The sequence below is a fragment of the Populus euphratica genome, unplaced genomic scaffold (assembly GCF_000495115.2).
Source record: "Populus euphratica unplaced genomic scaffold, PopEup_1.0 scaffold75.1, whole genome shotgun sequence".
NCBI lineage: Eukaryota > Viridiplantae > Streptophyta > Magnoliopsida > Malpighiales > Salicaceae > Populus > Populus euphratica.
Window position 1 is genome coordinate 413175 of NW_011499866.1, and position 20688 is coordinate 433862.

Consider the following 20688-nt stretch of genomic DNA (forward strand, 5'->3'; position numbering starts at 1 on the left):
AAAAAAGAAAAAAAAGAGCACACCTAAACAAAATGGCGACCTATCGCCTTGCAATAGACTTGCATCCTTTCATATTTGAAGGGAATCATCTTCTAAGTATCTTAAAATGATCCCTCGTACCCAAACTAAAGAAAAAAGGGAAAAGAAGACGTGTACGCTAGCATTGCACCTTCTCTTTAGGGTTTTTGGTCTTTATCGGTGTCATCTTCAAGCCTTTCCCTTGTTGGAACTTGGAAGTATCTGACAATATACATGCTTTCATGGTTGACGTCCTTGCAAAAGATTCCAAGCTCGGTGAGTAAGCGGGCAATTGAAAATGACATACCCATTGCAAAAAGATTCCGGAAGAAGAATCAACGGGTGGTATTTGCCTGAAGGTGATGCCTCAACACTTTCAACCTAACTGTTGTTATCACACTGGCAGTGACTATCTCTTCCACAAACCAATTTCATTTGTCCATCCAAACACCATAAATGGCATATATACCGTCCGCTCACAAACCAACAATCGCTCATCCATCAACAATCCAAAATATCAAACAGAACAGCAACTTCAGCTCTCCACAAACCATTCAGGGGTGGAAGCCAGTTGACAGAGACAATTCCAGATCAATGTTTGAACTTCCTGAACTGAAATCGATTCTGTTTTCAATAGAAGACAACAATTTACAAAATCTAGCACCGTTGACACGATCAATATTTGTGGATTGTAGGAAAAACACCCTGCATTCGCAGGAGCTTGTTCAAAGCAATTCTGCCAGAAAATTGCAACTGAATCCTGTAATGATATGTCATGGGAAAGAGGGGTTTAGACCAATTCATGGCTCGACTATCGGATGCAAAGTGCAAGTGAATATTATCTAGAGATGTTATGGAGGCACCTGCTGGAAAACACTTGATTAGAACTGCGTGAATGAAGATAAAAAATAAAAAGCAACCGTTATAAGTCAACTCATTGTCTCTCTACACATCCCCAACCCTGAAACAACCATCCTTCTACAAAAGGGGAAAAAAGGAATAAGAGAACAAAATCAAGGAATAAAAAGAAGCCACATTGTTTGCTGGAAATGGTACATTTGCGGCTATTCTGTTGCAGCTCCATTGCTGCCTCTTACGGAAATTCAAGCATAATCAGCAAGCCAATTGAATCAAGGAAGCCCCACTTGCCCATTATACATGCTTTCTTGCCACCTGCCCACATAGCAAATTTATACTTGGAAGTAGCCCTCAATAAGTAAACCAGCCAGGAAGCGCTCGCTAGGAGGATTCAGCATCTCATAACCAGCTTGAATCATAGGAAGTAATCTGGTGTTCTCCGGGTCACATCTGGCTCACCCCTCCTTGGAGCAGGCTCAAACTGCAAACATGATAGATTTTTGACAATTTTCAAGATACAATTTTGCACCTAGTGTATGTTATGATTTCCTGTAGAGTCCTCTAGCATCATAAACCAACCTGAATGAACGTGTGGCCCTTGCAGTCATCAACTTCCAAGATTGATGCCATGTTTCCACAGCGATAGCAATAATTGGGTGCACTGAAGATAGTGACCACCTTTTGTTCCTGTCACAGGAAAACAAGCACAATCAACCACATGAAATTTGCAGAATGAAGCAAGAGATTAGCCAAGAGGGGAAAAAAAAAGAAGCAGCAGGGGGAAGTAGTTACGTGGCCCCAGTTATACCCCTCCATAACCAACTGGTGAGCTCTTGCAATCAGCTTTAAGTTGTTTGTATGATTAAATTGCTCAGATATGTCCTACAGAAACAAAAGAAGCAGGCTAAGAAAAAACATGTTTGTTCTGCCAAAAATTACAAACGCAAGAGAAAAGAATGAATATGGGGAGTATATTACTTGACCGAAGGTATATCCAGCACCCCTAGGTGAGATGCCCCAACCACATCGATCATCAGGGTCAGACCACAACAGATCACACATGGGACCCTCATGGGGAACTTCTTGAACACGGTCAAAATTACGAATGTTATCAAGGGTTTCAATGGAGGGTGACAATCCACCATGGAGGCAAAATATTTCCGACTCAACCTTCAAAAGAGGAGAAAAACAGCATCTCCATATTAAATGCCCAAACTGAAAGGTACTATGGCACATCCACAAAGGTAAATTTAAATTTTGTATTCTTTCTTCAATTATATTGGTGGTAAAAAAATCTGTTACTCAGTATTTTTTTTTTGCCCCCAGCACTCACCAATGCTGTAAGTGGAAAATAATCAAACAGGTCTGTAAAGATCTTCCAAACATTAGCATTGCCATACCTGCAAACAAAAACCAAGGATACTTATTCTTCCTGTACACACCTGTGTCAAAACAATTCTATACAACTATTTGAATAACAGTGGGCGAGATATAAAGTTGTTTGAAATAAGATGGAATATACAATTCTTCCTGTACTTGGAAGTCTATTTTATTACTAGTAAAAAATCCTACAGCTATTATCAAGTCCACTTCCTTTCAATTTCAAAAGTTATTGGGGTTAAGATAGACAGAGGTAGTAGATTTTTTTTTCTGAAATTATTTTGTTTAAATTGCACAAAGAACTCTACTTTTCTTCATAACAACCTATATTCGTGCATCTCAGACATGTTACAGATAATGTAATAGTCATCCAAGCTAAAAACAAAGAAATCCATCCACAAGAAACCTAATGTGCTAGCATGCAACTTGATTGCTATGCTTTTATCATCTCTTTTTTCGTTTTATTTTTGTTATAGATTTTCATTTCTACAAGCAGACTCAATTCTCCATCCATGTCACTCACAAAATCACATCCAACTTGAAAGTAATATTTATGTTTATGCATATTATACACGAGAAACATTAAGCTAGAATTACAAATCAAGGGCCATAGGATTACAAACTAACTTAAAGATGTATTTCCATTAGAATAAGGATTCAGAAGAACTCACTTCCGTAGGCATTCATCATAGAAACCATAAACTTGAGTAATCTGAAATAGGGAATAAACACCCATGATCAGCCCAAATGATTTCGTGATGAAAAGATAGCTAAGGTAAGGCATTAAAGCATTGAAATCATAACAAGTCAACCTTGGATAAAACAATTTATAGCATCAGCTGACAAAAATACATTTGGAAGCATACCTGACGACTTTCATGATTTCCCCTTAGAATTGTAATCCGTTGAGGATACCGCACTTTCAAGGCAACCAAGAGCTGGAAAAAAAAAATCAGTACGCAGTAAGAAGTTAAGAGCCTCAACCAAACTGAGGTCGAAATTTATCAAAATTTATGTATAGCTAAGAGAATGTTATATGTGTTTCGTTTAGCACAGCTTAATTGAAATTTTTCCCAATTCAAACCAGAAGACCTTGGCATAAATATGGTCCCATAGACAACACTATAAACACAACCTAATATAATGCCACAGTTACATAAAAGGAGAAGAGAGAAGACACTGAAGTTGAAATGCATGGCGAAAAATAAAAGGATGGAAATGCTTACTGTTACAGTTTCCACTGAATAATAGCCACGGTCAACATAATCTCCCATGAACAAGTAATTTGTATCTGGACACTATAACAAACAAAAAGGTCCAAGTGAATAATAGCATACTAGGCAGGCAAGACAGGAGCGGTGGAAGCTTAATACCTAGGATGATGGCATGATAAAGAAACAGAAATTAAAAACATAATCAGTGATAGAAAGTGAAGTAAAGTGATTCAATTGTATTATCCTTAACAAAAACAAAAACACACATGAGAGATCATGACCATTACAACAACTACAAGAAGAAAGAAGAAAAAAAGATAGGAGATAACAATTGGAATCCCAATGTCCGCAAATGTTACTGCACAAAATTGCTCAATCAGAAACTTACCTTCCCACCAATGCGAAAAAGCTCAGCTAGATCATGAAATTGACCGTGAATATCACCACAGATTGTAACAGGGCTTTTAACAGGCTGCAAGTTATACGGACAAAGAAAGTTAATTACAACTCAGTGAATTCAAGAGTCCTAATAAGCTCATAGCTTGCATTTAAAAATAAATAGCAAAAGATAGATGCTAAACCGCAACATAAAAATGGCATATAAAAAATTGCATAACTTATGCTCTTATAACAGAACAAATCAACATAAACAAGTAGAGTACCTGAACGTTACTTTCATCCATCAATATCTCCTTAGCTTTCTCACATAATGCCCTTACCTGAATCATAACAACATTTTCATTGAAAACAACATCCCCAGGAGTAATTTGCCTCTTCAGACAAAGGAAATTGTGTGGCACAATGATGATTTGATGAAAGATTGTTAACTTTATTTCACATGAAAAAGAGGGATGAAAGATGAAAGTCATGTAAGAAAAACTACCTCAACCAAGTACAGAAAAAAGGCAATGAGAAAAGAGAGAAGGCCTTAGGAAACCACCATCATACGCATTAATAATTAGGAGTTGTCATACCCCACTCCATCCTCACAATCAACCCCAATCCCCTTCTACTAACAAAAGACAAGAGAAAATAGAAAATCACTGTCCCATCTATATTGATCCTTCAGCTTTTATTAAAAAGGTAACACAGCCAGCAACACCCTTAGACAGTGATTAGTTCTTCAAAATGACCAGACTAGTTATCAAGTGAAAGCGTGCCATTATCATTTAGTTGATCACAAGTAGATCTCAAGGTCCTTAACACCAATTCCATCTTAAAAAAAAAGTTCTATGAATAGAGCATCAACACACAAACTAACCCCAACAAATACAAAGGAACACCCTCCTTCAGCCGATGCTGTTGCTATGACACTAGGTATTCCAAGATTGAAAGCAATCTTCCTGAAACACGCCTTAATATTACACGCTTAACTCCCAGACTAGGACATCTTAGCATCACCACAAGAATCCACCTTCATTAGTACATCTAGAAAGCTCAAGCTCAAACTATCCCCTCCAAGTTATAATACACCACATAGATCCAAATTTACATTATGGCAGCTTAAGCAGCATGATCCAAAAAGCAAAAACCACATGCCCATATTATCTTGACCTTCCAAAATATTTAGATGTCCTCAAATCTACACCAACCATAAAACAAAAATCCAAACTTTTTCCCCAAGTTGACACCTTAACTTCAATAAATCCTAAGAAAAACATTCTAAAAGCAAAACCCATGGACAGATCTGCTCCAACCAGCCACAAATCTGCCTCAAAATCCCCCATGATCCCTTCAAAACACAAATTACACCACACACACGAAACAAAAAAAGAATCAACAAATCCCTAATTTTGAACCTCGCAAATCCAACCAGATCCACACCATTTCTCCAAAAACAACCTCAAAAATCCAAAATAACAAAAACTCCTTTAAAATAATCCAAAAAAATTTCAAAAAACAAAAAAGAGAGATTTTTATCATAAATTCCCAATTTCAACCCTGAAAATCCCAACCAGATCCACACCATTTCTCCAAAAAAAAAACTTCAAAACTCTTAAAACCCACCAGAAAATTTTTATAAAAAACTCAGAAAAGCACAAAAATAGAAACTTTTGACAGGAAAAAAGAAGAAGAAGGGCTACCTCTTGTTCTGATAAGGGCTTGCACTGCATAAGCTGGCTAATTTGCTCATCAAGGTTGCCATGTGTGTTTGTAGCCACCGAGTCCAAGCTCATTTTTTTAATAATCGTTTTTGTGTAATCACTAATTTCTCTCCAATTCGGGATCCAGAGATTAAATCTCCTAAATTAATTACAAAAAATCGAAACCCTAGATTTCAATTTTCTCTTTGAATTTTTCTTTTTCTAGAGAGAGAAAGAAACAGAGAAAATGACTCATGAGAAAGAGAGGGAAGAGAAGAAGCTATGGGGGAGATACCAATGGCTATTTTAGAGGGTTCCTCCATTTTTTGCTTGATTGGACTGTAATTGGAAAACATACAGAACAGTCCTCCATTTATAAGTATTTTTTATTAATAGTACCTTAAGTTAACAATTTATCATTTTTATCTTAAAACTACGGAGTTATTCATCCCAGAATCTCCCTTATTCAAAAACTACAAAGAAATTATTCGTCTTGAAATCTTCATTCTTAAATGATTTTCTTAAGTAATATTTTTTATTTTAAATTATGATATAAATATATTGTGATGTTAGATAATATTTGTTAGGCCATAATATCTACAAAACGGCATATAATATTATAAAATAAGATGTACCATGATTTTATTTAAGGAACTAATTTATAATATATGATAAATAAAGTAGTTGTAAGCGAGAGTAACGTGATATGTTAATTAAATATGTCAATATTAGTATTTTTTTATGAATATTAATTATTGATTGTAAGTGACAATAAAATACTCATAAGTTTTTTGATGAAACAAAAAAAAATTAAATGATTTTATCATGATAATTTATAACTTCAGATAATGTTAGTTGCAGATATTAAAATAATTAATGGATATAACTTTCTAAAAAGTTCAATTTATGAATGGCATTTCCAGCTCTATTAAAGAAGGGTGGAGACTCCACCTTAGAAAATCAAAACCATCAAAATCAATACTTGGAGGGCTAAATTATAATAAATCATAAAAAAAAAACTATTAGTAATTGTTTTCAATTTGATTTAAAATAATAATAATAATAATAATAATAAGAAATTATTTCGAGGACTGGTATGTAGTTTGCCTTAGCAATAACCACCACTGCTTTTCTTTTAAAAAATATCTATTCGTATTCGTTGTTTTTGTTTTTCCAGGGAGGGAATTTAATTTGTTTTTAAATTTACAAGTAACTGTGAGTTGCTGGAAAAGCGCGTAGTTTGAGGGACCAGTGAGAGGGGGTTTGATTACAGGTGGAGAGTTTTGATTGGAGAGTGGGATGGAAACGACCAAGAGCGCATGAGATGAGAGACCATGTGGTGAGTTGTGATTGGATTATTCATTGATTGGCTTTAGTTTCTCGCGAAAACGAGTTGAGATCCACGCTTTGATGATGTTGCAGATCAAGCAAATATCTTCTTCTTTTTTAATCCTGATATCATTGATTAATTGAAAATAAATATATATATATGTATATATATTTACATTATTATTGAATATTTAAGGAACTGTGTTTTATTATATTTATTTTTACTCATTATTCATCAAATAAAATATTTAAATATTTATATCTAATTGTGTTTTGAATATTCATTACTCGGTATAAAATAAAACGATAATTTATATTTGATGTATATAATAAAATTACAAATATTATATGTGTGCAAGGTGTTAGTATTAGAATATATGCGTGCTATAATAGATTTAAAAAATATAAAAGTTCTTTATACATATCTATATATATATATGCACACACACACACATATCAAATCATATTTAAAACGGAATAGCAAGCAGATATTCAGCGATAAACAACCTCTCTGCTTTTCTAATATGCTGGATTGATCATGTTTTTAACATGAGAGCCAGCTTTTTAGCTCGAAGTATTTAAGATTATCTTAAAAATCTCCAAAATATTCTTATGAATCCCATAAGGTTATTGCTTGTACACAAGCTGTTGTTCGTACATCAATCATGAGCAAGCCCAATCAATGTCTTCAAGGGGGGGAAAGAAGAAAAAAAAAAAAAAAAAAAAGAAGAAAAGCCTGTTGATATGAAGGAGTAGGGGGGGGAAAAAAAAAAAAAAAAAAAAAAAAAAAGGGAAATGCATGCAGGTTATACGTAACTGGGGAGGTGAAAAGATTATGATAAATAAATTGTTTGTTGCTGGTGTCGTGGGTTTGTGATTCGTATTTCTAGTGGAGGAGGATTGTTTTCAATCAACGTCTACGATTGAGCAAAATCATTAATCATGCAACCTTGCCCTATTGGCCTATGCTTTTGATGAGTGGAGTCAAGTCAATTAGCTAGACTATAGATTCGTCATCAATGGTGATAGTGAGAACAATGGGAAAACGAAATTACAAAAGAAGATTCTCATTTTTAGTGAATGTTTGGTGTTGCGTATCAAAGGTCGGTTGAATTTTGATTTTTTTTTATAAAAAATTATATATATATATATATTATTTTAATAAATTTTAAAGTAAAAAACAACTTTAAAAGTAATTGTTACAACATCCTCTCACATACTCTCTTAATGTTTTGTTTTGTTTTTTTCTTTTTCCTTTCCTGAAATAAAATATCGATATTTTCAAATAAACTTTAATTATCACAAGTTTTTGCTTGGCATGTCGAGGTCCCCAAGTCAAAACTTCAAAACATTGTATCTATGCCAAGAATTTTTCAATAATAAATCTTAAATGCATAAAAAAAAAATCAGGTTTGGTCTTCTGAGTTTAGAAACTAAAACGATAATTTTTAGAAATCAGAGACCTAGACATGATTTTGCTGAAATTGAATGACCAAGCTGTAAATGTAAAAATACATAATCATATTGAAATCTCACCCATAATCCACCCTCAATCTTGTCCAAAATCTCAATTTACATTTGAAGGACCAAATTATAATTTTTTATATAGTTTAGAGACTAGATTGTAAATCTCTAAAATTAAGGAACTAAACTAAAAATTACACAAATCAATTATCAATATGGGATTTATCATCCTCGACCTTATAAGAATTCTATCTGAAATCCTAAAATACATAATTTTCCAAAGACTAGGGACTGGACTATAATTTTCCAAGGACTAAGGACCAAACTATAATTTTCATAAATAAATGATCAAGATAAAATCTTATCATCTTCAATCTTAAAATCACTCGGTCAAGATTTTCAAGCAATGTTGAAACAAATTTCTTAACTCGTAGCAAATCAATTCATAGATCTTTATTTTTAACAACTTACAAATAATCAATCATTTCATCTTAAACCCACAATAATAATTATGAATCAATTTTAATAACATAAATTTTAAATTTTTATAAACCCTGATCTATTATTTAATTCCTCCCTTGGTTGTCCCCTTTGCTACTTTTTTGGAGACCTTCATCCATCACAGCTCTTAGTTTCTTATATGCCTGCATAACATAGTATTTGATATTTTATTGCTTGTTGCATGATGGAAAAACTTCATTAATCCTTTACTTTTTATATCCGCCACAATATTTTTCCACCTTGGAATAACACTAGCCCCTTCCCCATTTATTTGTAACATTTTTAAGTTGATCAATGCTTAAAACCCTAAAAATAAAATAATTGTATTAATGTAGCATAATTTGAGTTAAGTTCTGCATATATTTAAGTAGTTTATAAGCTATTTAAAAACAAAAAATAATGTCATGAAAATAAGAAGAACATCACACCGATGATACACTCTAAGCAATATACCTAGTATATTATATATCTTGTTTATTACTAGTATAAAAATGGTATCAACAATATATATTTAATCATGTTTTTTTATTAATATATATGTTTGGACCAATTTATATATACTCTGACTAATGCTATGTGTCCTGGAATTAATAACCATGTAAATCTTTAATTATATTGAAATTTATGAGACTCGAACTGGTGACTTTTGAAAAGCAAACCTATAACCTAATTGATTAAGTTATACCCCTTTTCTTCTTCTGCATAATGCATTCAATATCTTATGCAAGCATGGAGCATCACAAATAAAATGTTTAGCAATTTTTACTCTACAATATGCATAAACATTCAACATTTGGTCAAAAATCTTTGACAAATAACTTTTTTTTTATTCAAAATATACTATATCATTGTAGATATTATAACTAGTCCCAGATAATAGAATACTAGTCATCAAATAACTTTTTTTTCTTATTCAAAATATACTATATCATTATAGATATTATAACTAGTCCCAAATAATGAAATACTAATCATCATACATGAAAATCACAGCAATCATACTTGATTAAAATCCTAGATTGTTATATATATATATATATATATATAATAAGAAATTCATATTTTTTTAGTTGATAAAAATGTCAATGTTCACAATTTGGTTTTCTAGATCAAGATAAACTACTTTATCAAAATTAGTTGATAAAAATGTCAATGTCCACAATTTGGTTTTCTAGATCAAGATAAACTACTTTATTAAAATAATTATATAATTTTAGTTCAACTTCAAATCTATTTTAGATCATATTTAAAGCGATTAAATTTTTAAATTAATCAATTAAACTATATTAGATAAAATAAACATGTTAAAGAATTTATTTTCAATCAGTGATCAAAACAAACAAGTTTTTTTTTTTAGTTTAACTTTAAATAAACTGGATTAAATTTAACAACTATGATAGAGATTCTATTATATAATTAGTAAACTCATTTTTTCTTGAATGATTAATTAAATAAGAATTGATCAAAACAATCTAGTTATTTAATTCAACTTTAAATTTAATGTAGGGTGTGTTTATTTTTTAAATTTCTTTTCGTTTAAAAAAAAATATAAAATTGAGATTTGCAAGTATTTTTTGACTATTTTAATATGATAATATAAAAAATAAAAAACTAAAAAGAATAATTTAAATATGTTTTTAATTAAAAATATTTTTATAAAAATATTCTATACCCTATTATTAAATACACACTTAGATCAATTTTTCAGCCACCAATTTTACGAATCAATTTGTTAAATCGAATCAGATTTAAGTATTTAACATAGACGCCGGAGACTCTATTATCCCCACTTTTTCTTGAGCATCAAAAATAAAAAAAGAGTGACATATTAAAAAAAAATAAAAATATAAACACCCCCTTGCAAGTAACTTAACTTGGTGTCCCAACCCTCGTTTTCTTGAGCATCAAAAATAAAAAAAAGAGTGACATATTTAAAAAAAAGAAGAAAACATAAACACCCCCTTACAAGTAACTTAACTTGGTGTCCCAACCCTCCAAAATTAAAAAGAAAAAGAAAAAGAAATTCTCCTTCGAAGAATATATATGTATATATATATAGAGGGAGAGAGAGGAGAGAAAACCTCCACAACTAGTATAGCAAGCGTACACACAGCCCCTCCTTCCTTCAAAAGATATTTTTGCGTTTCCATCTAAAAAAGATTTCTCCTTTCTCCACCTTCTTCTTCAATTTTAGGGTTTCTTCGTCCTCTTAGATCTTCTCCATTCCTTACACACCATCTTTCCTTCCTTTCAAATACCTCTCTCTCTCTCTCCTTTCCGTTTCCTTCTCAGGTTCGCTCTCTCTCTATAAAACCAGTAGAATTTTCGTTAGGTTTTTGAATTAGAGTTGTTGCATTTCAATTTTGACTGTTGGTGAACCAGATCAGGTTTTTCGTTTCAGGTTTCTGTCTCTTCAGGGACAATTTTGTCAATTTTGCTCTAATTTTGTTTTTGTTTCCATTGTTTTTTTGTGGAATATAATGATTTAAAATTTTTTTATGGAATTCTTTCATGTTTTGTGGTCATTTTATTTTTTTTTGTTTGCATTTTTTGTGGGATATAATGGTCGAGATGCTTTTTGTCAGTTGTAATTCCTGTGGGTTTTGGATTAGATTTTGTGTTTGATTTTTAGGTTTTTGTGATTCTGATTGTTTTTTCTTACTAAATGATATGGTAATCAGAGAAATGATTTTGTTTTGTTGTTGGTGTTGCTGGGTTAAATGCGATAATGATTGTATTCCTTGAAGATTGAGGAATCAATGGAATTACAATTGTTACATTGATGTTGTGTGAAAAGAAAAGAGTTTGTTGGAGGAAAGATTCGATTTTGGAGAAAGTTAGAGACGTATTTATTTCGTTGTGTTTAGAAATTGGAATTTCAAATTGGGGTATTTTGGTTGTGATTGATGTTGTTTTGTTATTGTACTAAATGTAATGATTTTATATTCTGGAAAGATTGTGAATTTGATAAATTTATGGTCTGGTTTCAGGGTTTTGTTGAAATTGTGATATCAAAGAAAAGAGAATTGCGTAAAGTTTGATTTGTGGAAGTTGAAGTTGATTTTGTTCAGAAAAAGGAATTTTGTGTTGGAGATTTTACATTTTGGTTAAGAATTTGTGATGAATACAAGGAGTTCATGGGCTGATTTGGCTGCGAATTCTGCAGCTGAGAGCACAAAAGCTGGTTCTTCTGCTAACAATGGAAGTGTTGGTACTACTTCGGGAAATGCCCCTACTCGACCCCCATACATCCCTCCTCATCTCCGCAACCGTGTGCCATCTTCAGATCCACCAGCTGCTGCCTATAGTGGGCCTGCATCGAGTAATGATCGTTCTGGGCATGGTGGTGGATCTCGCTGGGGTGTTCCAAGAAATGATTACCGTGGTGGGTATGGTAGTGGTGGTGGGAGAGGTGGTTGGGGAAACAGAGGTGGTTGGGATCGCGGGAGAGAGAGAGAAGTGAATCCTTTTGGAGATGATGACGAAACAGAGCAGCCACTAAGTGAGCAAGAGAATACTGGCATTAATTTTGATGCATATGAAGATATTCCAGTTGAGACAAGTGGGGACAATGTGCCACCACCTGTAAATACCTTTGCAGAGATTGATTTGGGTGATGCATTGAATCAGAATATCCGCAGGTGCAAGTATGTGAAGCCCACACCGGTGCAGCGGCATGCCATTCCAATCTCTCTTGCAGGCAGGGACTTGATGGCCTGTGCCCAGACTGGTTCTGGGAAAACTGCTGCTTTCTGTTTCCCAATTATTAGTGGAATTATGAAAATGCAAGATCAGAGTGCACAAAGGCCACCTCGTGGAGCACGAACTGTGTACCCACTAGCTCTTATTCTCTCTCCAACCAGAGAGCTTTCAATGCAGGTGCATTTTTTTTCACTGGCTGTTTAAATGATATGCTTCTATCTTTCTTACAATATTGTGAGGAAATCTAACATGCTGCAGTCATGATTGCAGATACATGAGGAAGCTAGGAAATTCTCATATCAAACTGGTGTTAAAGTGGTTGTTGCTTATGGAGGAGCACCGATTCACCAACAGGTTTTGTATTGTTCTCCCCCCACGCCCCCCTCCCCTCACTTGGTGGTGCGGGTCTTTTTTTGAATTGGTCGTGTTGGCTCCTGTTATCATTCTTTGATTGACGATACTTATACTTTCAGATTCTATTTTATATATTCAACTTTGTCACATTTTCCTCTTCATGTTTCTTGATTCTGCTGTTGGAAAATAATGGATTTTGCTCTGCTTTCCATGTAATACTGGTGGTGCTATCTGGTAAAGCATTCAATACAGTTACCAGCAAGCAGCATGTCATCAAATAATTATTGCATGATAATCAGCTAGTTGCATTTCTTCATCTTTGCTGTGGTTGATAAAGAATGTAGTTGGCAGAATTTGATCATATGTTTAGTTGCATCAGAAACCATCTGTTCTTCATGGATCTTCATTCTCTGAAATCGAATGATCACAGCTTGGCTGGATTACAGTCTGCCTTGTGGTTAGAGAAATCTTCAATGGGTCAAAAGCTTCTATAGAGACAATAGAAGTTATATCTTCAACCAAATTACCTTCTGCAATTCATGTTCTGAGTATTCTTCTTTTAACTAATCCCAGATCTTAATTTCTTGCCCCTTCCCATGTCATTATGAAACATAAAGACCACCATCCTTCCTAGTTCTATCCTGTTCAATTCACCAACCAACTGCACATTAGAAAAGCTTAGCTCCTAGCTGCTGGACATTTTGTGTGACCCATCAATTCTTTTGTTTCAAAGAAAGAAAATAAATAGAAGTTCCATTGTTCTTTACCTTCTCACCATCAGGATCCTTTGTTTTCCAACCACACCAAAGCCCCAAAGGCTCTGAACTGATTCTTCCAGAATGCTAGATTTCAAGTTGGTATGTTTGATGCCTTTGCACTCCACAGAATCATACGAAGATAGATTGCTCAATTAATGCTTTCAGGTTTTGGTGCTTGGTCGTTTACAAGAGTTGGAATAATGCTAGCTTACTCTTCTTAAAAGCTCAAGTATTTTCGAGACCTTTTAAGATGTTATTCTTAATTTTAGAATGAATTCAAGTCAATGTGCAACTTGGTGTTATATTTACTTGTTCTGTGGTGGAGGCCACTTCATCGAACTTTGGGTTGATGTTGATGTTTTATCATCTCTGTACAGGCAGTCATGTTGAATTAATGTTTTAAAATCAAGCAGTAAATTCTTCTTGTTATGAATGTGCATCATTTCATCTGCTATTTGCAGATTTATGCTTCAGCCTTTTGCTGTGGAGTGTGTAATGAGAAATTCAATTTGTAGTCTTCTCTATGCAGTGGTGCTATGTAGTGATATTACATTGCAACATTCCACTGTAATTCTATTTTTAATCGTTATATTTATGCGGCCAGCTGCGAGAACTGGAGAGAGGTGTTGATATTCTGGTGGCAACTCCAGGAAGATTGGTAGATCTGTTGGAGAGAGCTAGAGTTTCACTGCAGATGATCAAGTATTTGGCCTTAGATGAGGCAGATCGGATGCTGGATATGGGTTTTGAGCCTCAAATAAGAAAAATTGTGGAACAAATGGACATGCCTCGACCTGGTTTAAGGCAGACAATGCTGTTCAGTGCTACCTTTCCGAAAGAGATACAGGTCTATTTTCTCTTTTTTTTTTAGGAGGAGAATGCATCCAAGAGATCCTAAAGCTTTTATGTTTTTTTTTTTTAGGAGGATAATGCATCCAAGAGATCCTAAAGCTTTTATGGTGTTTGGATAGAAACATTCTTAGATTTTTCCCCATTTCTTTTGCAAGGTAGTTGATCCATGGAATAATTATAAGTAAATATGTTGTGACTTCCTTTGAAATTTGAATACCCCAAGTGTATATAAGGTGGTGCCCATCTCTGGCACCCTGATTGTTAAACTCGGCTTGCTGACAAGAAAAGGGTTTCTTTTAGGTTAGATTGCATTTCATGACCAAAATAAAGAAACCTTGATGATGCTATTTTTCAGAAACTTGATTTAAAATCCCTATAATCACATCTGTGAGTTTCGTTTTTGATAGGCTAAATAGGTGTAATGTCTGTAATGGCAAATTGCTTGCAAACCTATACTGCTGCAAAGTTTTTCTTGGTCTTGTATGTGTCGTCGTGTTTTTGACATGTAGTGAGGCAGAATTTGGTTTGAGATACAGATCATGTACAAGAACCTTGGATCCGGCGTCAAAGATTTGCTCATGATACTTCAAATTTTATCCTACTGATTTCAATCTTTTGTTGTTATGCAGAGACTAGCCTCTGACTTTTTGTCAACTTATATTTTTCTGGCTGTTGGACGAGTGGGCTCAAGTACAGATTTGATTGTCCAAAGAGTTGAGTTTGTCTATGAGCCTGACAAAAGAAGTCACCTCATGGATCTTCTTCATGCACAACGGGCGAATGGTGTTCATGGCAAGGTAAAACTGGCAAAGACAATCTTTGCTCCCTAACTCCTCCTGCTACTAGAGACTGGGATTGGGTTTTGCTTTGACTTGTTATTGGCATCCCTGATATATCCTGGACAAGCCTTTTCCATGGATGAATAATAATTAGAAAATTGTGTAACTTGTTAGTTTTCTGATTCTTGAATCTTGATATATCTGTTGTTGACTAATGTATATCTTATATAATATTTCAGCAAGCTTTGACATTAGTTTTTGTGGAGACTAAGAAGGGTGCTGATTCACTTGAGCATTGGCTATGCATTAATAATTTCCCTGCTACTAGCATACATGGTGATAGATCACAGCAGGTAATTTTTTTTCTTCATTGCTGTAGGTATTCTTTCATACATGGTATCCATTTTGATTGAAACATTATATCGCATGATGTTGATTTTAATTGCTGAAATCTTTGATTGAGACCCTTTTATAGCTGTCGATCATGTGAAGGGTAGTAATCGATGCTATTCAATGACATCCATATGGTAACAAAAGATTAAATAAAATATGAAAGATTGCAAAAACAGACTTCCTAAATTACTTTCTAGAGAAGTAAAAAACATCAATGGAATGTGGGGTTTGGAACTTTTCATTATTATGCCATTTTTCTGTTCATAATTTTGCCTATCTGCTTGTTATTCTTGACAAATTGAGATCATCCATAAGTGCTCAGTTCCTATATAGTTTCAGGACATAATTTTATCTTGTTTTTGGTTTCTTAGGGAAGGGCCTGTTGGCATTGCTAGGGTTTGTGATATAGTGGTTCTAGACTTACTGTAACTGTGGCATATGGGGGAAATGCATCCTCTCCTTTTTCCAAATTTATCTTTTAGCCTTGTGTTTTCTCCTTTCTTTTTGGGGATAAAAGGGCTGCATGGGGCTGATAGCAGTAGCACATCAAACACCTAGATGCCATGCAGGTAACAAGACTACTAATTTTTTCCCAAGAATAATAGGTTTCAGATATTTTGCTTAGGGCTTCTGATTGAGAAAACATCTTACTGCTAGAAACTCTCTATAAAGCATATTACGTATGCTTGAAACTTTGACTTTGGTTTCACCATGTGATTAATTCTGTTTGGATTTGTCATTCAGCTGTTTGTCACTCGATATATTCAGTTGGACAGATTACAATAGGTGCATCTTTTGTATGTTCCCTTCATTGTGCTGGTGTTGATTCTTTTTATGTTCTCCCTGTCTCTTTTGAAAGTTGTGTCCTTCAGAAAGTTAATTTTTTTCAAGTCTAATGAGGATTAACTGGGTGAAATAATGCTGTTGGGTTGTTTGCTAGCTCAATGCACTGTATAATCTTTACATATATGATGTCTTTTCATTTCATCTCACTTTTAAGGGTGAAATAAGTTTGATTCTTAGATAAGCCCATGTCATCTGTATCAGGGATGCTGATGGTTATGTTATCTTGTTTCTGATTTTGTTTGTTAACTATTGAATTAGTACATATTCAAAGTTGCTAGCATTTTAATCATATTTGAAATGCAGCACTCAATGTTAAATATTCCCAAATCATGCAGGAAAGAGAACAGGCATTGCGCTCATTTAAAACTGGCAATACACCAATCTTGGTAGCAACCGATGTTGCAGCACGTGGTCTTGATATCCCTCATGTTGCGCATGTGGTCAACTTTGATCTCCCAAATGACATTGATGATTATGTCCATCGTATAGGGCGTACTGGACGAGCTGGAAATTCTGGTCTGGCGACTGCGTTCTTCAATGAGGGCAATGCATCAATGGCAAGGCCATTATCTGAACTAATGCAAGAAGCAAATCAAGAAGTACCTGATTGGCTCTCTCGATATGCATCTCGTGCTTCTTTTGGTGGAGGGAAGAACCGCCGCTCTGGCGGAGGTCGGTTTGGTGGCCGTGACTTTCGAAGGGATTCATCCTTCAATAGGAGCAATTCAGATTATTATGGAGGAGGAGGAAGTGGCAGCGGATATGGCTACTCAGCTGGATATGGCTAGCGGCGGCGGATATGGCTACTCAGCTGGATATGGCTCTTCAGGTGGCTATGGCGGAGGCTATGGCCCTGGGGTGACTAGTGCCTGGGATTAAACCCTGGGGTGACTGGTGCCTCGGATTAAACAAACAATTGAACATTTTAAGCATTTACATGACTTGGTGTCAAGTGGCTGTGGACTTATCCCTTCACGGGACATTTCTCATTTTTGTCGTGTCTTTTAGTTAGGTCTCTAGTCATCTTCGTACTATACTCTTAGAAGTAACTATCATTGAGAGGGGTATTTAAGTTTGGGTTGTGCTGCAGGAGTAGAGGTGTATAATGTTTGGTAGTTTTTGGTGAAAAAAGTTCTAACAGAGTAGGTATTACTTGGTGCCGTTCTTCTCGCCTTTTTTTTTTCTCTTTGCTGTAAACTTTGTTGGGGTGTTGATGGGTTGTGGAATATGTGGTGGGAGAGTCATAGGTTTTCTTTTCAGCCATTCTCGTGTTAATCTCTTAGGCATGTTCTTCTCAACCCAATTCGAGGGCGTATTATTGAGGCATCTACTCCTGTTTCTCGTGTTTTATCTTCATCTTCCCCTTTGAAAGGAGCTTTTAAACAGGCTTTTGTAATATTTTGGTGGTCACTGAATGAACACCAAGCGTTCTTGGAACATTAATGTTATGCAATTGTTAGGGTTCTCACTCGCTGAAATACCTGGAAATCTGTGCATGAATTATCACCCTGTGGCGTTTTTTCCTGCTCTGACCCTTCTATGATAGGTCCTGTTTGGGAAAGTGGCAATGGAGGTGCAATTGTAGTTATAGGGCCTCTTACCCTGAAATTCTTGCACTTACCATATAATATAACGTTGTTGACTTGTATGCTATGCTTAACATACTGTGCAATAAAGTAACAGAGGAGAAGGAAAAAACTCCACAAACGTTATTGTGTGTTGTCATGCGTGTAAGATGGGTCCAAAACAGAGAAGATGGAGCGGTTGTAGTTTTGGTTTTTAGGAGAAAAGGGAAGGAGACCCCTTGAAATTTAGTCACGTAAAAATACAGATGCCATTCAACATGGAGGTGGATTTCTTTTATTTATTATCTTCTTGACATGTAGATAGATGAGCCAAAAGGGCAAGTAAACCTGCACATGTACATGATCACATCATTCTTCACTATCCTTCTCACCTTAAGGTAGGGTTAGGGTTTGGTATACTTGGGTGATTAAACAAGATATGGAATCTCCACTTCACTTGTGTGGGTTTGCATTTGAAATAAGTTGAAAAATGAATAAATAAGTTGAAAAAAAGCGTGCCCCACTAATATACATGCTTCCTATCCCATCCCATGCTCCACGTTAGGATATGGGTCAAAGGGAGCATGAAATTATATGCTCGTTTGATTAGGACACCATTGGAAGCGATCAGTGCTGAGCAAATCGAAGCCCACAATTAGGCAAAGTATGAACCGATCAACTACGAGTGATAAACTGACAAAACACATTGAAAGCAGCATAGTGTCAAATTTCTTTCATATTCAACCTAAGAATAACCTTAGAAAAAATATTTGTTTTCACTCTGTAATTAACATATCTATGGGATCTAGAATAGACTAGAAGAAACTCCATGTGGTGTGGCAAGACCATGACCTCTCCTTCATCTAATTTAGATTAAGAAATGATTAATATGAGAGGTTCCATGAGCTCATGACGATGACTACAAAGAACAGCATGCCAAGTGCTCTCTCTAATGGAAATGGCCCTGTGATAAGTTGCAACAACTCCCCTAAATCCTATTTCTGGATTAATTTGTGCTAAATTTAAGCCCTATTTTATTCACTACACTAAAAGACATGTTATATATATATATATATATCAAAACCAGAAGACCCTAGTTAAAGGTTAAAGATTTCAATAAGATGTGCTGACAAGTGTTGAAAGATGATTGCACATCATTAATGCATTTGCTTATAAGCAATTGATGACAAGGTTGATGAAAGAATTTGGTATACCTTAAAAAGCATAATTTTAAAAGTTGATTTGAAAATCTACCCGAATAAAATCTAAGTTATAAGCTTGGATGATGACTTCGGGTTGATTTAAAATTTCTTTTTTTTAAACAAATTAAAATAACAATATTTTAATTAATTTTTTTGAAAAGTCATTGAGTTAATAAATTAAGTTTTTAATTGAACCAATTAATTTTTTTTCCAACCCAAACCAGTTCAATCTCTTGATTAGCTAAGACTCGGGTTAATATGTGAAGTCTTTTTGGGTTTTAAAATAATGTTAAAAAGAATGATTTTCTCAAACCCTTTTTAGCCACTTGTATAATGCCAGCCATTGATTTTTATAGAAGAAAGACAGGGGACTCTCCATACTCGAGGGAAAGAATAAAAACCACACCTCATGGAAATATTCCTTTGGGTTGAACTTTGAAGGGTCTTTGAGGGTTGGTAAGGAAGCACTTTCAATCATCCATTTGAAATCTCTCTCCCTCTCATACACACATTCCTTACACATTCTATTGTTAAATTTTTATCATCATTTCCTGTTGCCTTTTTTGACATAGATCTGCAAAGTTATCCTGTATAAGAAGTGGTAAATAGTATCTTTGCCTTTTTATTATACATGTATATTCTGCTGACCTCCTGGTCAAACTTTTTTTTACCCTCAACCCAACTTTTTCATGAATTAAAGTGAATAAAGTAAAACTTAAATTTAAATTAAAGTGCAACTTTTTTTTATTGTTATTAATACTAACTCAACTTCAACAGATAAATCTTGCTCAGATTAATCTTTTCAAAATTTATTTTTTTCATTCTTCAAAATAATATTATTTTAATTATTTTTTTAAAAAATCTTAAAATAATAGTATTTTAAATTAACCAGGTCAATTAATCGAATTCATAAACAAGCATTGGTTTGGGTGGCTTGGATTTAATAATATTTTTTTTAAAGGAGTATTGTTGTCTGGTGAATTAAGATACACTTACTAATTGTTCATACAAATATTTGGGGCCTCATGAATAAAAAAGTAATAACGAGGTGCTCCATACCATTAGTATAGACTTTGGGTAGATGGGGTATTGATTTGAAAAAATAAATAAAAAAATCTAAAAAGATATATGATTCCTCCATTAATCCATTGAGAATGATCGATCCCAATTCCCATACCATCAAAGAACTGTGCCCCTTGCAAGTGAGGTTCTAGCCTAGCGCTGGGAGGGGCTTGTCCCCTTCCTTCGCACCTGGGTTCGAACCTCACCATGCACGCCTGTCACCCCCGCGGTGCCTTACCTGCTCACTGGGCTTGCAGGATGTTCAGTGGGCCGTGGGGATTAGTCGTGGTGCGCGTAAGCTGGCCCGGACACCCCACGTAAATCAAA

General features: G+C 34.6%; 2 protein-coding genes across 3 annotated transcripts; one reads left to right on the forward strand and one right to left on the reverse strand.

Moving 5' to 3' along the window:
* Positions 1–895: 895 nt before the first annotated feature.
* LOC105126113 (serine/threonine-protein phosphatase PP2A-4 catalytic subunit) lies at positions 896–5837 on the reverse strand. Its single transcript, XM_011026867.1, has 11 exons — positions 5555–5837; positions 4133–4189; positions 3859–3942; positions 3483–3554; positions 3123–3194; positions 2928–2968; positions 2210–2276; positions 1855–2046; positions 1669–1758; positions 1456–1563; positions 896–1357 (listed from the first exon to the last, which is right to left on the reverse strand). The coding sequence occupies exons 1-11, from the start codon at positions 5645–5647 to the stop codon at positions 1292–1294; spliced, it is 942 nt and encodes a 313-aa protein (XP_011025169.1). The 5' UTR covers positions 5648–5837; the 3' UTR covers positions 896–1291.
* Positions 5838–10902: 5065 nt separating this feature from the next.
* LOC105126115 (DEAD-box ATP-dependent RNA helicase 37-like) lies at positions 10903–18000 on the forward strand. 2 transcript variants are annotated; one of them, XM_011026869.1, is made up of 8 exons: positions 10903–11249; positions 11839–12727; positions 12821–12904; positions 14267–14509; positions 15144–15311; positions 15533–15646; positions 16868–17283; positions 17321–18000. In XM_011026869.1, exons 2-8 carry the CDS (start codon positions 11969–11971, stop codon positions 17409–17411), a joined length of 1875 nt encoding a protein of 624 aa, XP_011025171.1. In that variant the 5' UTR covers positions 10903–11249; positions 11839–11968; the 3' UTR covers positions 17412–18000. The 2 variants fall into 2 exon arrangements, with proteins under 2 accessions (XP_011025171.1, XP_011025172.1); XM_011026870.1 differs by lacking the exon at positions 17321–18000 and having other exon boundaries at positions 16868–17320.
* Positions 18001–20688: the final 2688 nt, after the last annotated feature.

Bases quoted from the DNA above. Each gene is read 5' to 3' on its own strand.
- LOC105126115 (XM_011026869.1), top strand. From the start codon at position 11,969: ATGAATACAAGGAGTTCATGGGCTGATTTGGCTGCGAATTCTGCAGCT. The intron at 12,728-12,820 runs GTGCATTTTTTT...TCATGATTGCAG, and splicing joins CCAGAGAGCTTTCAATGCAG to ATACATGAGGAAGCTAGGAA. The intron at 15,312-15,532 runs GTAAAACTGGCA...ATAATATTTCAG, and splicing joins CGAATGGTGTTCATGGCAAG to CAAGCTTTGACATTAGTTTT.
- LOC105126113 (XM_011026867.1), bottom strand. From the start codon at position 5,647: ATGAGCTTGGACTCGGTGGCTACAAACACACATGGCAACCTTGATGAG. The intron at 3,555-3,858 runs GTAAGTTTCTGA...TGTTTGTTATAG, and splicing joins TTTTTCGCATTGGTGGGAAG to TGTCCAGATACAAATTACTT. The intron at 1,564-1,668 runs GTAACTACTTCC...TTCCTGTGACAG, and splicing joins AGGGGTATAACTGGGGCCAC to GAACAAAAGGTGGTCACTAT.